General features: G+C 43.1%; 1 protein-coding gene across 1 annotated transcript in view; it reads right to left on the reverse strand.

Annotated features, from left to right (window-relative positions):
• Positions 1 to 16,255, reverse strand: part of slc45a2 (solute carrier family 45 member 2) — a 51,376-nt gene that overhangs the window by 12,860 nt on the left and 22,261 nt on the right. Inside the window, exon 6 of the mRNA XM_055631501.1 lies at positions 889 to 1,094. Coding sequence (XP_055487476.1) covers positions 889 to 1,094 — 206 coding nt within the window. The remainder of the gene's footprint in view (positions 1 to 888; positions 1,095 to 16,255) is intronic.

The raw sequence follows: 16,255 nt of genomic DNA on the forward strand, positions 1-16,255 counted from the left end.
GCCACCAATATTGGAATTGGTGGAGAGGTGGAATATTGCGTTGGGGGACTAGCCCTCCCGTGTGAACATGGGACCCAATGGGTCCCACTTAGTCTAGTGTAGCATAAAGCTTAATTGCAGCAAATTCTACTTTGGTTTATAGGCACCTTGTGGATATAGAATCTGGGTATAAACTGACAAAACCAATCAATTGGAGAGATGACCAAATCCATCATGACTGGTTTAATTTTGGAACAAAATTTAAGACTGAAATTTCATAAATAATTTATTGCTTTCTCTCTGAAGAACGTAAGTGTTCCCCCGGTGAACAATTCTGGTTAATTAAATACTTTGAAGACATTATTGATAATATTAACATGGATGTACATAAAGGAGCAAAGGTCTGACTTTATTTCAGGTTCGGACAAACACGTCCCAAAACCAACGTGTACTCCCATTTTGTTGAAGTGGTGTGGTACAGCAAGGACAAATTAAGATATAAGGTACACAAAATTACTGGAGAAACTCAGCGGGTGCAGCAGCATCTATGGAGCGAAGGAAATAGGCGACATTTCAGGCCAAAACCCTTCTTCAGACTGTCTGAAGAAGGGTTTTGGCCTGAAATGTCGCCTATTTCCTTCGCTCCAAAGATGCTGCTGCACCCGCTGAGTTTCTCCAACAATTTTGTGTACCTTCGATCTTCCAGCATCTGCAGTTCCTTCTTGAACAAATTAAGATATACTTTGTTTTATACCCATTTGCACAGATAGAGATTACTTGACATTTTCTAAATTCTTATGATTTGTGTCCAAGAGAACAGTCACCTAAGTAGATTTAAATTAATTTTTTGGACGAAACACAATTCTGACAATAAAATGTCCACATTTTTTTGGTCCATTCAATTCTTACCTTTTCTTGTCTGTGGTACTCAGCAATCAAGTTATAGGGAACGGTGTAGAGCGTACTTGACATTGCTCCAAATATTGAACAAAGGGCCAGGATGGAGTGAACATTGGGAAAGAGGCTAATCAATCCCGTTCCAAGGCCAAACAGAAAATAACCCAAAAAATACAATCCTTTCAATCCAATGACTGGCATAATGATCTTCTGTAAATCTGGAAGAACAAAAATGACAATTAACAATTTCATGGACACTGCATGATGAAATACTACAAAGGCTAGAGATCTGAAATTATTACAGAGAGCATTGAAAATATTAATCTGCAAATCAACCAGAGAATAGAAACATGATTTATATCTTATTATCATCCACCATCAGAATTCATCAGAAATTGGGGTCCCAATTATGTGTCATATTTAAAATGTTCACCCAATTGAAAAGTCTGCCCTTTCAATGGACTGAATTGACCTGGAGCTGTCCTGTTGCCCCGAGTTATCACCCTTGGCCCATACATTTCCCCCTCCTGGTCATGATGCAGTAGGTCCAACCTCAATCACGCTCCATACCCTTGGATTAGGCAGGATGTCTCAATGACCATTTGGTCACAGATACAAGAAAGGAAAGTGCAACACCTTGACATTGGAACATCACTGACTGACTTCAACTGAAGCTCAGGATGAAGCCTTGCCATTAGTCAAAACAAAACCTAGGATTTTTACCTATTGTTAAGTGCTTCTGACATTTAAAACCCATAATGTACGTAGAACAAATTAACAGCGATAAGGAAAGATGATTTTAAAAATACACACCTTCCCCTGGGCATTGTAACTTTAAAGCTCAGAACCTTTCTTGAACTCCTGTGCTATGGAATAATATATTGAAGTTACATGGAATCAAGTTCAATTATGGTTTTAAAAGGAACTGACTAGATTATTGAAGGTGAAAATTTGCATTACTATGGGGAAGGAATGAAGGAGCAGGGATCTGCTGAGAGCTACGTGATTATATGGTCCACAAGGCTCTCTCTATGTCGTAACAATCTTAAGGGTCTCTCCCACTTTGGTGATTTTTTCAGCGACTACAGGAGACTAGGCTGTTGCTACATGGTCATGGGCTTATGCCTGTATGGTTGTGAGTTGTCTCCTCAAGTCGCTTAAAGAGTCGTACCTTTTTTCTTATCGCTGCTGGATTTTGAAATGCTCAAAACCTTTCGGCGACTGTGGGCTTGAAGTAGCTTGTCTTCTCCTGTCGTAGGTGCTGTCATAGGTTGTCACCAGGATGACGCAGATTGTCGCCAGGTGACATAGGTTGTCGTCAGGTGATGACTTCGGTGAATTCCATTGGCGACCATCTACGTCAACCGGCGACAGGTACTGGCGACTGAATTGTCTTCAGTTGTCGCCGACAGGGTCGTGGTTTGTCGTAGCTTGTCGCGAGTGGACGTAGGTTGACTTTGGTTGTCGTTGGTTGTCGCCTGTGTGGTCATAGTTTGTCAAAGGATTGGTCGTAGGTGGACGTCCTAATGGGTCGCCGGTTGTCGGTAGCTTGCCGCAGCTTGACATCGAGTAGGTGGTAGGTTGTCGTAGACATTGTCGTGGGGGGGTTTCAGTCGCCAGTTTTTTGCTGACCTACTACGATTGTGACTGTCGACGGCTGTCGCCGAAAAATGGCCTAAGTGGGACAGGCCCTTTATGGGTCAGAATATATTGTCTTCCCTCTGTCTGGCAGCCTTTCCACATCTGTACTTGGCTGGCCCAGATGGAGAGGGCTGATTATGCCAGCCTGAGGCATCAAAGGTTCCAGTTAGACACTCACATGAAAGCACAATATGAAAGCTGTCTCCAAATGATGAATCAGTAATTATGTCCAGGACGTCTTCACTAGAAAGCCCAACTGCATAAATTCCGGGGGCTGAACCATTTAAAGAGCTGAAGGCAGTTTCATTCATTAGCCAGTAGAATCTGACTTGAAAATTCTATGGCACTGATAAGGCACATAAAAACAGTTGAAGAAGTATTGCATTTTGCAGAGGGAAAACCCTAACAAGAGAAAATAAATTCTGCACTAGGCCAATATACACCAAATTAATCAAGTCTGCATATGGAACCACTCTTCCAACCTCTTATGAATTTGCTAAAAGAAAAAATCAAGGTTTGACAATAGACAATAGGTGCAGGAGTAGGCCATTCGGCCCTTTGAGCCAGCATCGCCATTCAATGTGATCATAGCTGATCATTCCCAATCAGTACCCCATTCCTGCCTTCGCTCCATATCCCCTGACTCTTTAAGAGCTCTATCTAGCTCTCTCTTGAAACTATCCAGAGAACTGGCCTCCACCGCCCACTGAGGCAGACAATTCCATAGACTCACAACTCTCTGTGCGACCACTGCTGTTGACAATTGAGATACATTGTAGCTATTAGGCAAGGCAAAGATTCACTGCAGCAGCTATCAGATACAAAATTTATACTTGCTCCATCAAATATTGATCTTTCTAAGTCAACCTTGGAAATATTTGTGAAACATCCTGTCTCAGCCCGAGTCCAATTGGCAATAAAATATCCGGGGTTTCTTTCAAATAAATTATCAATGGACTTGCTCCCAAGCACGAGTTGCAAAAGTGATGGAAGTGTCATGAGTACCAAGATAGTGATTAAAAAAAAATTGTGCTATCCAGGTAAATCATACCATCACCGTGTACATTATGTACTTCAAAGGAGAAAATAAACAGATGGCAATATATGGTGATAGAGCTACTGAGAAAATGCAGAATTTTAAATAAAAGTGCAATTCATATCATTATGGCTCATAGAGTCTTAAAGTCGTTGATGGAATTGAGTAATTTGGCCAGCCATGTCCATACTGAGCAGTGGGCACCTAATCAGCATTAATAGCATCTTCCCTTAGCCTTCTGTGCTTGAGCAATTTAAATGTTCATCCAGACACGTAAATGCTGGCAGTGACTGTGGTTCCAACACTCTCTGGTTCCAGGTACTAACTACTCTCTTGGTGAAACAATTCCTCCCTAGGTCCCCTCTAATTCTCTTATCCCTTACCCTAAATTTACGTCCTCCAGTTGTATTCACCTCTGATAAGGGGAATAATTTCATTTAGTCTACCCTTTCTGTACACCTCAAGATTTTATACACCTCAATCATAACCCCCTTTTTATCTCCTCTTCTCGTCGGAAAACAGCTATATCTTTTCCATTCTTTCCCCATTACTCAAATACTCCATTAGAGGCAACATCCTGGTGAATTTTCCCTGCAACCTCCTCAGCAATATCGCATTTTTCCTATAATGTGGTGACCAGAACTGCTCACAGTCGGGGTTAACATATGATGAGCATTTGATGCCACTGAGCCAGTACTCGCTGGAGTTTAGAAGAATGAGGGGGGACCTCATTGAAATGTACTAAATAGTGAAAGGCTTGGATAGAGTGGATGTGGAGGGGATGTTTCCACCAGTGGGTGAGTCTACGACTAGAGGTCATAGCCTCAGAATTATAGGACCTTCCATTAGGAAGGAGATGAGGAAGAATTTCTTTAGTCAGAGGTTGGTGAATCTGATCTGTGGAATTCTTTGCCACAGAAGGCTGTGGAGACCAAGGCAATGGATATTTTTAAGGCAGAAATAGATAGATTCTTGAATAGTATGTGAGTCAGGGGTTATGGGAAGAAGGCAAGACAATGGGGTTAGGAGGGAGAGATAGATCAGCCATGATTAAATAGCGTAGATTTGATGGGCTGAATGGCTTAATTCTGCTCCTGTCACAGGTGACCTTATGATCACTACCAGCAGAAGTCTGGCCAGATTTATAAAGTTGTAGTATACCCACTTTTCTTTTGTATTCAATGCTTCAACTGATGATGGCCAATATTCCATATGTCTCCCTGACCGTGTCAACTACTTGCATTTCCATCTTCAAGGATCTTTGATCAGCACGCCCATGTTCTACTGTTCCTAGGACCTTACTATTCTCTGTGAATGTCCTAGCCTCACCAATACACCCAACATGCATCACACATTTATTAGGATTAATCTCTATCTGCCATTTCCCAGCACATTTCATCAACTCATTAATGTCACCCTGTAGCCTGAGACTATTCTTCACATAGACAACAACTCCATGAATGTTTGTATCATTGGACAACGTCTTGCACTTACTGAATAGTGAAATGCCTGGAGAGAGTGGAAGTGGAGAGGATGTTTTCACTAGTGGGAGAGTGGCCAGAGGTCATAGCCTCAGAATAAAAGGACATACCTTTAGAAAGGAGATGAGGAGAAATTTATTTAGTCAGAGGGTGGTGAATCTGTATAATTCATTGCCACACAAAGCTGTGGAGGCCATGTCAATTGATATTTTTAAGGTGGTGATTGACAGATTCTGGATTAGTATGGGCGTCAATGATTATGGGGCGATAGTGGGAGAATGGGGTTGAGAGGAAAAGATAGATCAACCATGATTGTATGACGTAGACTTGATGGGCTGAATGACCTAATTCTGTTCCTATAACTTATGAACGTATGATCCAGCCTTCTGCATCCATATCCAAATAAACCACTTATGTTATAAACAATGAGGACCAGCAACAATCTCTGTGGAACACCATTGGTCACATGCACTGTCTCTTACTGCCAGGCCATTTGTGGATTCAATATGCCATCCTGCATTGCATCCCATTAGCATAAACCTTTCCAACAAGTCTCCCATGAAGGATCTTGTTGAATGTCTTACTAATCCATGCTGGCCACAACTCTTCTTTTATGCCAGTTCCCAAGACTCCTTAATTCCCCAATCCTCCAAAAAATACATCTATCTCCACCATAACTATTTCTTACATTGTAGTTAAAACAAGAATTCCATCACAGAAGGGAATTACATCATGTGCTTTCAGCAATAGTAGAATATGACTCCAACTACCATATATTATTTTATTCCAAAGTCAGGAATTATTTGAATGGTTTAACATCAAACTCAAATCTAGTTTGTCATAGTTGGATGTTTAATAGTAAGATTAAACGAGAACTTACCAGTTTAAAGTTTGATCTGTATTTTATGAGGAGTTACGATGAGGGATTACGTGAAGCATACTTCAAAGCAGCGGTGTGCAATCACAGATAGACACAGTTATTGAAATAAACATGGTAAAGAAAAGGAGACATCAGTTATCAGTTTGACCCATATTATTGAGGGTGGGAGCGGAGGGTACGTAACCCCTCATCGTAACTCCTCATAAAATACAGATCAAACTTCAAACTGGTAAGTTCTCGTTTAATCTTACTATTTTACTTCGGAGTCACGTGAGTGACTACGTGAAAATTTTAAAGCTCTGTGACTTCAAACCGTGTAACAGTTATTACCTCACTAACTGTTGAAGTCCTTGAGGGAGGAAGTGTGTTATCGTAATCAACCAATTAATCTGTTTGTAGAAAAACACAATGGTATTTATTAACAATAACAATAGAGAAATTAAATTGCTCCCCTGGGCTTAAATTAAATATTTGCAGTCTGTAAAATTTTCTCTGCAAATAAAGCAGGTTTTGCCAACGGCTTATTATAAAAAGTTCGGAACGTTCTTTTCCCCGACCATCCTGCTGTGGCCAGGATGTGGTCTATAGGCACGTCCATTCTTTTGGCCGTCGACGTGGATGCTGCCCTGGTGGAGTGAGATTTGTACATGTTAGTGTCTATCCCTGCAGCTTTTAGCACCTGCTTGAGCCATCTTGAAATGTTTGGATCGTCACTCGACTATAAGGTTTTTTATGAATGACCCATAAGGCTTTTTCACTCCCTCGAATATTTTTGGTTGTGTCTATGTAGGACAGTAGGTGGGTCATGGCACATAACCGTGGTTCTGGCGGGTAAGCCCGGAATTCCAGGACTGGATTAGGTGTTCCTGGTCTGCTCTGTTTGATCAGGCCCTGGATAACGAAAGAGACCTGGTCTGGAGCTGTTATCATGTTGTCCAGTCACAATAGGTGTAGTGACTGGACCCTCTGTGCAGATACAAGTGCCATCATCATGAGAGTTTTAAGCGTAAATTGTTCCAGGCTGGTGGCCATCCCCTGAGGTATGCCAGGACCACACTGACATCCCATATATGGGTGTACCTTGGTCTAGGGGGGTTAGAGTTGTAAATACCCTTCATTAGTTTGACCACCAGCGGGTGGGACCCCATGGCCTGTTGTCCTGGTGCTTGTGTTAAATAGACAGACAGGGCACTTCTAGCTGTGTTGATGGCACTGTAGCTGAGTCCTTCATTGTGGTGAAGGTTTGAAAAGAATTCCAGTACGTTGGTGACTGTAGTGGTTGAGTAGGTGGTCCCTGTATCCAAGCAATACTTCTCCCACCTTTTGATGCTGGACAAGTACTGTTTTCTTGTGGATGTTCGGAGGGATGCTGACATGGTGTTGATGGTTTTTTCTTACAATCCCAGTCCCAGTAACGGTCTTTTCAAAATCGGCAATCCAGGAGTTTGATTTTTTCATGGCACAGGTGGCTTATGCCAGACACTGGGTGTGTTAATAATTCTGGGTTACTGGGAAATATCATTGGGGTTTCAACAATCATGTCGTGGAGTAATGGGAACCAAGGCTGTGTAGACCAGTCGGGTACTATCAAAATACCTGAAGCAGAGTCCATTTGCATTTTGCCGAGTACCCGGCTGATGAGGCAGAAGGGAGAAAATGCATAGAAGAAGAAATTTCCCCAATCCAGCACAAACGCATCTACCACTGCTGCCTCAGGGTCTGGTTCCCAAGCGACATACATAGTTACCTGGTGATTTAGCCTTGATGCAAATAGGTCGATATCTAGCATGCCATATTGCTTAATAATTTTTGCAAACACTTTGGGGTTTAAAATCCATTCGGTGTTGTCATTAAATTTGCGTGACCTGGTGCCTGCCACTGTATTTAGCTTACCTGGCAGGTAAGTTGCAGATAGCCAAATATGTCTTTCGACACACCATTGCCAAATTGTGTTGACCAATTTGTCGCATGATATCGATTTTATGCCGCCCATATGGTTAATGTAGGTCATCACCGTAGTATTGTCTATTTGTAACCGAACATGCAAGTGATGCATACACAAAAAGCTGGAGAAACTCAGCGGGTGCAGCAGCATCTATTGAGCGAAGGAAATAGGCAACGTTTCGGGCCAAAACCATTCTTCAGACTGATCGGGGGCGGGGTTGGGCGGAGACAAGAAAGGAAAAAGGAGGAGGAGCCCGAAGGCTGGGGGATGGGAGGAGACAGCAGGGGGACTGAGGAAGGGGAGGAGACAGCAGGGACTAACAAAATTGGGAGAATTCGATGTTCATGCCCCCAGGATGCAGATGATGCATATTTGATGCATATGCTTTTAAACCATAAAATGCACCCAACAGCTCTAGATAGTTAATGCCCAGTGTAAGTAGTAATGAAGACTGGGTTAGTCCATCTACCACCTGTGCTGGATATGGAGTTAGTTGCTCCCCAGCCTTGAGCACTGGCATCTGTTTGGATAACTAAAGTAGGGTTAATGATGATGATAGGGCTGAAACTATGCCAAATGTTTTCTGCCCACCACTGTAGTTCTGATATTGCTTCAGTGGGTAATTTCATGATACGATCATAATGACCTGCATGTCGTTTTAGTGCCTGTACCTTTGCTCTTTGTAAGTTTTGATAGTGCAAAGGTCCAAATTGTGTAGCCGGAAATGCTGCTACCATTTTCCCCAATTACTCTTGCTATTTGTCGAATAGTTGGTCGCTCGTTGACCATTAAATTGTTGCATGATTGTGCCAATTCAATTGTTTTGTCTTTTGGCAAAGTTACAGACATGTGGACTGAGTTAATTGTGAAGCCCAAGTAGTCCATGGTTGTGGATGGCTTCAACTTAGATTTATCTGGATGTAAGACAAATCCCAAGGTTTCGAACAACTGTTTGGTAGCTGACACAGCTGATATAGCCAATTCCATGGTCTTGCCTACTATTAAGATATCATCAAGATATCACATGACAATATGTTTTTGTCTTCTTAATATTGCCAGGGCTGGTTTTAGTATCTTGGTGAATAATCTTGGGGCTGATGTCAAACCATTGGGTAATGCTTTAAACTGCCATAGCTGCCCCATCCAGGTAAATTTCAGGTATCTGCGATGATCCTTGTGAATGGGTACTGAATAGTAAGCATCTTTGAGGTCAATGCTTGCCATGAAGTATCCTTTGGAAATCAGTTGTTTGGCAGTAACAAACGTTTCCATTTTGAAATGTACATACTTAACAAACATATTTAGTGAAGTTAAGTCAATGATGATGCGACACCCACCATCTTTTTTAGTTTTAGTGAATATATTTGACAAATTCCAAGGGTTCATGTTTTGTTTTTTCAATGATACCCTTTGTGATTAGTCTCACCAGTTCAGCTTGTCCCTCTCGTTTTTCTTTAACTGAGAGGGAAAAGACCCTCTGGGGTGAATGTTGAACTGGTGGCAATTTTTCTAGTATAAATTGTATTTTGTATCCACTAATGCTATTGAGTATATACTTGTCACTCGTGATAGACTCCCATGCTTCCTTAAACAGGTGTAATCTCCCCCCTGTTAGTATTGCGCCCCTACTTTCTATATGCTGGTAGGAACCAGACCCACCTACCTCCATAGTTATGGGTGTTTCTTCTGTCTCTTCCCAGACCAACGAGTCTTGCGCGTTGTCTGACGTGGCGGTGATGTTTGGGGGTGGCGCATTTTCCATGGGGTCCGCTCTGGGCCTTGGTCTAAAAAAGACTTCCGGTGGTAATATGCGGACCCCGAGCTTTCACCAGTCCCATAGGGTAGACGTCGACTGGTGGACGCGATGGGGGTGCTGCCGCTTGGGTATTGTTTTGAGTTTGCTCGTCCCGGGGCCTGCCCTCATGAGACCGAAAGTTTTAGAGGCCTCTTCCATATCCTTGACTTTTTTCGTGAGGTCTTTGCCAAAGAGCAGTGTGTCTGGCTCAGTGGCTGGGGTTTTGCACAACCCCGCAAATTTTGGATTGAGGGCAGGTCTTATAATTTCTTTGCGGAGGTTATTTATCTCGAACTGCGTGTTGCACACAGTGCGAGAGTGTCCTGTTGGTTTGTGGTCATTTCTGTATTGTCCACAGAACGAGCAAATTATGTGATGGCTGACGTCAGGAGCCTGAGGATCCGCTGCAGTTTCAGCTCCTGATTCCGAATATTTGGCCCAATGTGTCCCCAGATTTGGCTGTTGACAGCCGGCACTTTGAGTCATTCACAATTTTCAGGAGCTGTGTATAATTCTAAGACCTCATTAACCACATGCTCCTGTAGGGGCCTGTTGGAAAGGTGGTTAATGCTGGCCGCTAGTTTAGGCTCTAATGGCCTTCCTGCACGTGGGGCTGCCACGTAGTGGTCCACCACTCCTAGCAGCTCTTCCTGTTCCTGCACCCCTTGCATACTCCCGACTTCTTCAGCCAGCATCCCCTCTTCCTGACCAGCCCAGCCCTGGTCGCCAAAGCTGCCCTCGGATGAGGAGGAAGCGATGGCCAGTGCACAAGGCACTGTGGAGGGAGTGCCTGAACTCCCCCTGCGAGACTGCTCCTCACGCAGCGAGTCTCGCTGGAGCACCTGCTCCAGGGGCCGCTCCATGCGGCTCAGGTGGCTGTCTCTGCCCCGAACATGTGGTGAGACGTCCCCGTCCGACGAATCGGACACCACCGGCCGGATGGTCTTCCTGGTGGCTTTGCATCCAGGTCGCTGCTCAGGCGCTAGCGAGACTGGGCTCGGCCCTGTGACGGGGATGACGAAGCGCCAGGTAAGCGGTCCTACCGCCACCTGCCCCACACTGATGGAACGCTCCTCCGCTGGAGTCGAGCGGGGGACAGGTTTCTTCAAGAGCCTTTTTTTGTTCATGTTCATGTCTGTGAAAACAAAGCAAAAGGCTCCTTGCCAATGAAAAGCCGACCTCAGAGTAACTTACCTGACTTTTAAACTGTACAAAAAACCCCCCCAAAAAAACGGTTGGTATATCCTTTTTTGCGGAGTTTTGTGTTATAATAGAGCGATTGTTTCTCCTTTTTTTTCTTTTCTCTCTAGGGTCTATTTCGAAAAATGAAGTGGTACAACAAATGTAATAAGATATATGTGATGTGTATTACTGTAATTTACTGTAATTCTAATAATTAAAAAAAAAAAATTAATAAATTGTAGATCTCCCGGTGGCTCAGCACTTCAACTTCCCTTCCCATTCCGAATCTGACCTTTCTGTCCTGGGCCTCCTCCATGGCCAAAAGTGAGCACCACCTGAAATTGGAGAAGCAGCACCTCATATTTCGGTAGAAGAAATCAGAGGAGTTGGGGGTGAAACGGACAGATATATTGGAAGAAAATAGGCTAAGTTTTAGGCAGTCTAAGCAGTTGTTCCAGGAGCGACAGAGGCTCACCTGCACCTCCACCAACCTCATCTATTGCATCCGCTGCTCTAGATGTCAGCTGATCTACATCGGTGAGACCAAACGTAGGCTTGGCGATCGTTTCGCCGAACACCTCTGCTCGGTCACCAATAACCTAGCTGATCTCCCGGTGGCTCAGCACTTCAACTCCCCCTCCCATTCCGAATCCGACCTTTCTGTCCTGAGCCTCCTCCATGGCCAAAAGTGAGCACCACCTGAAATTGGAGAAGCAGCACCTCATATTTCGCTTGGGCAATTTATACCCCAGCGGCATAAACATTGACTTCTCCAATTTCCAGTAGCCCTTGCTGTCTCCTCCCCTTTTCAGCTCTCCCTCAGCCCTCTGGCTCCTCCTCTTCCTTTCGTCTTTCCACCCCCTCTACCCTGCATCAGTCTGAAGAAGGGTTTCGGCCCGAAACGTTGCCTATTTCCTTTGCTCCCCTATAGATGCTGCCTCACCCGCTGAGTTTCTCCAAACTTTTGTTTACCTTTAAGTTTCAGGATCAATAGGGTGGAGCAAGCGCTTTGGCGCATTGAGCCATGGCCAACCAGCAGATTCAACCACTCATTTATAGACTGAGAACAAGTTACAACAGCCAATTAACTTACCAAACTGCATGCGTTTGAGATCTGGGTAGAAAACTGGCAATGTTTGAGTGGAGCTTGAATGTCCTCCATGTGACCATATCTAGTAGAGCCTCACAGAATTGAACCTCTGCCCAGATTCAATTATAACGCAGTAGCCCTACCAGCAACACCACTGTGCCACCCCAATATAATGATGCCAATATTATTAAAATTATAGAAACTCAATGAAAAGTAACACATAGGGGAAGGAAACAAATATGAACATAAAACAGTACAGCACAAGGTCTTACAACCATGAGGTCTGTGCCGAGTATGATGCCAAGACCATATCTTATCTACTTGTGCATAATCCATATCCATCCATTCCCTGCATATCCATATACCTATCCAAAAAGGCCTCTTAAATGCCACTATTGTAAATGACTCAACCACCAACCATGGCAGTGCATTCCAGGCACTCATCAGCCTCTATATAAAAAAACTTGCACGTGTATTAAAAAACACACATCTCCTTTCAACTTTGCTCCTCACATCTTAAAGTTATGCCCTCTATTATTTGATTGATCCATGCAGGGGAAAAGGTTCTGACTGTCTACCTTATCTACGCTTTTCATAATTTTATATGCTTCTATCAGATCTCCCTACAACCTCTGGCATTCCAGGGAAAACAGTCCAAGTCTGAGCAATCTCTCGCTGGAGGTTGGTGTTAAATGTGATTTAAGTATCCATGGGTGAAACCAAGAAAGATCAAAGATTAACTTTGAACATACCCAACATCAGCAGTGTTGTCATTGGCATTGCCAATTGAACCATGAACTCCTTGGCCAGATTGGTGGAACATATTTCAAAGGAAAGCCAACATTGAAAGCTTGATGAAAAGCCATGGATCTCTCTCCACAAATGCTCCCTGACCTGGTGAGTATTTCCAGCATGTTTCTAGTTATTTCACCTTAATTATGTTGAGAGACTTTAATTCAATGTCACCTCGATAGAAACGTATTCAACAGATTCTCAATAGGTTTATAGCATTATTACAGTAACATCAATAGATTTCTCAGAACATTAACAATTCTGTTTCAAAAAGACCAGATAACAAGGTTAAATTAGAATAGCTAAGTATTGAAGTAATATCAATATACTTTAAATACATAGTCAACAATTCAACCTAAATTCAGAAATAACATTACTTAAAAAAAAAACAATTGAATAGAGAAATGAGTCAAGTTAAATAGCTCTCTGTGTAAGAATAATAAGGAGATGAAGGTCTTCATCTAGAATTATGTTATGAGCTTGTAAACAGAACATTGGGAATCTTTGGCTCATGCATTTTGCATGTAATATTCTACCTGGGTGAGAACATTTTGCTGCCAAGGGCTTTAAAAAAGCCGTACTGTTAATCATTGTGGCAATAGTGAAAAACCTTGTTTCCATTCCAAAAAACTGTTCTAAACATTGGAGAGGTGCTGAGGGCTCTGATCAACAATTATTATAAATATCAAGTGTAACCTGGCATTGGTCCATGTCTCTGTAATTTATAGCTCTACCAATTGTATCACTTAATTTGAGAGGCTATTTTAGCTTGATGAATGTGTGTTTCGTGTACAGTGTTCCTTTATCCAGAAATACTGAAGCAGCAGGGAATAATCCATCAACTCTTTAAATACATTAAACCATTAAAAAGGCCCATCATTTGAAAACACTTTAAAGTGGCAGTGTAAGTGAAAATTGGCCTTTCTTACACTACAGATGCATTTTCCAAAGCTCCATTACTGCCAAGCTACAGTAAACCAAATCAAATATCACATAGTACAATAGACAATAGGTGCAGGAGTAGGCCATTTGGCCCTTCGAGCCAGCACCACCATTCAATGTGATCATGGCTGATCATCCCCAATCAGTACCCCGTTCCTGCCTTCTCCCCATGCACCCTTACTCCGCTATTTTTAAGAGCCCTATCTAGCTCTCTCTTGAAAACATCCAGAGAACCAACCTCCACTGCCCTCTGAGGCAGAGAATTCCACAGACTCACTACTCTCTGTGAGAAAAAGTGTTTCCTCGTCTCCGTTCTAAATGTCTTACTCCTTATTCTTAAATACAATTGGCAAGGTTGCATTTCCCCAAAAGGGTGTGGGAAGTGGATGGTAAGATGGGGTGAAGGGGCATGGTTCGTAGTTGCCTGATATTGGAGAATTCAATGTTCATGCAGTTGGGTTGTAAGCTATCCAAGCGGAATGAGATGCGACTCTTCTAGTTTTCATGTTGCCTCACACTGGCAGTGGAGGAATCCAAGAAGAGAATGATTGGCATAAGAATTGCAAAGGAAATTAAAAATGATTAGCAACCGGAAGCCCAAGCAGATCCTGGTGGATAGAGGGCAAGTTTTTGGCTAAATAGTCACCCAGTCTATGCTTAGTCTCACCTATGTAGAGGAGAGAAGCAAATGAAAAAGAGAAGGTTGGAGGTGGTGCAAGTAAATCTGTCTGTCTCAAGTGGAAAGGCCAATGGGGTCTCTGAACGGAAGAAGTACAGTGCATTCACAAAGTATTCAAACCCCTTCACTTTTTCCACTTTTGTTATGTTACAGCCTTATTCTAAAATTGATTAAATTCATTTTTTTTAAATCATCAGTCTACACACAATACCCCCCCCCCCCCCCATAATAAAAAAAGTGAAAACAGGTGTTTAGAAAAATTTGCAAAGTAATTAAAAATAAATTATTGAAATATCACATTTACATAAGTATTCAGACCCTTTACTCAGTACTTTGTTGAGGCACCTTCAGCAGCGGTTACAGCCTCAAGTCTTCTTGGGTATGACGCTACAAGCTTGGCACACCTGTATTTGGGTAATTCCTCCCATTTGCCAGAGAGTGGTGAATCTCTGGAATTCTCTGCCTGGGGAGGGGAAGCATGTGGGAACTGAGAAGTCATGGAGAAAGACATCTATGCAGAAAGCGTAAAGAGGTGGCAATGGGAAGATGTGGCATGTTTGATCACATTAAGGGTTGAGGAAATATCAGAGGATTATGTGTTGGATCTAATGGGGTGAAATGGGGGGGGGGGTAGATTTGGTTGAAGGCCCATCACAACTGCAGGGAGAAGGTTAACCACAGATGTCGTAGATTTGAAAGCCTTATTTTGCGAGCAAATGAAGTGGAAACAGATAAACTACACGAACTACAGATTGAGGGGGGATCTTATAGAAACGTACAAAATTCTTAAGGGGTTGGACAGGCTAGATGCAGGAAGATTGTTCCAGATGTTGGGGAAGTCCAGAACAAGGGGTCACAGTTTAAGGATAAGGGGGAAATCTTTTAGGACCGAGATGAGGGAAACATTTTTCACACAGAGTGGTGAATCTCTGGAATTCTCTGCCACAGAAGGTAGTTGAGGCCAGTTCATTGGCTATATTTAAGAGGGAATTAGATGTGGCCCTTGCGGCTAAAGGAATCAGGGGGTATGGAGAGAAGACAGGTACAGGATACCGAGTTGGATGATCAGCCATGATCATATTGAATGGAGGTGCAGGCTTGAAGGGCCGAATGTCCTACTCCTGCACCTGTTTTCTATGTTTCTATGTTTCTAAGAAGTCTAAGAGGCTATGGTGAGAGATTACTTGGTAATGAAAGAAGACTCCAATGTCATGCACCTGCATACCAGACAATAGTTCAGGGTAAACAATGGTGTGAGACTGTTCACTGGAACCCAGATTTCATTACCATTGTCTTGACCTTTAAACAGAGGTGAGAGGCCCCAAATGACAGGTGTCTGGACCATGTTGTCTTCACACTTCACCTTGACGTTAGCTCACTGTGCAATCTGAGCAGGACTCTACCTTGGATGAAGAGAAATGCATGGTGTGTGTGTATGTGTATGTATGTGTGTCTGTATGCGTGAGTGTGTAATTGCTCCTGCTCTCTGCTCACATTTGCTACCTCTCTGCTTATGTAATCCCCTCAATACAACATCTCTGTCTATGCAGAACAACAAGCTGTTCAGGCACAGCATCAGTTCACTTCTGTAGGATTGCCAACAGCTGTTTGATGTGAGCAGCATTGTGTTTACACACGGCTTTTTGTTGCTCAGTAAGGACATCCAGCTACTCCATGTTCCTTTACAGTATCAAGTGACAGAGACCAGAAGCCACAAGATGTACAGCGTCTTTTACCCAGAGTAGGAGAATCGAGGACCAGTGGACATAGGTTCAAGGTGAAGGGGAAAAGATTTAATAGGAATCTGAGGGGTACGTTCGGGTGTATGGAACAAGCTGCCAGAGGAGGTAGTTGAGGCTGGGACTATCCCATCGTTTAAGAAACAGTTGGACAGGTACATGGATCGGACAGGTTTT

This window comes from Leucoraja erinacea, chromosome 1 (assembly GCF_028641065.1).
Source record: "Leucoraja erinacea ecotype New England chromosome 1, Leri_hhj_1, whole genome shotgun sequence".
Taxonomy (NCBI): Eukaryota; Metazoa; Chordata; class Chondrichthyes; order Rajiformes; family Rajidae; genus Leucoraja; species Leucoraja erinaceus.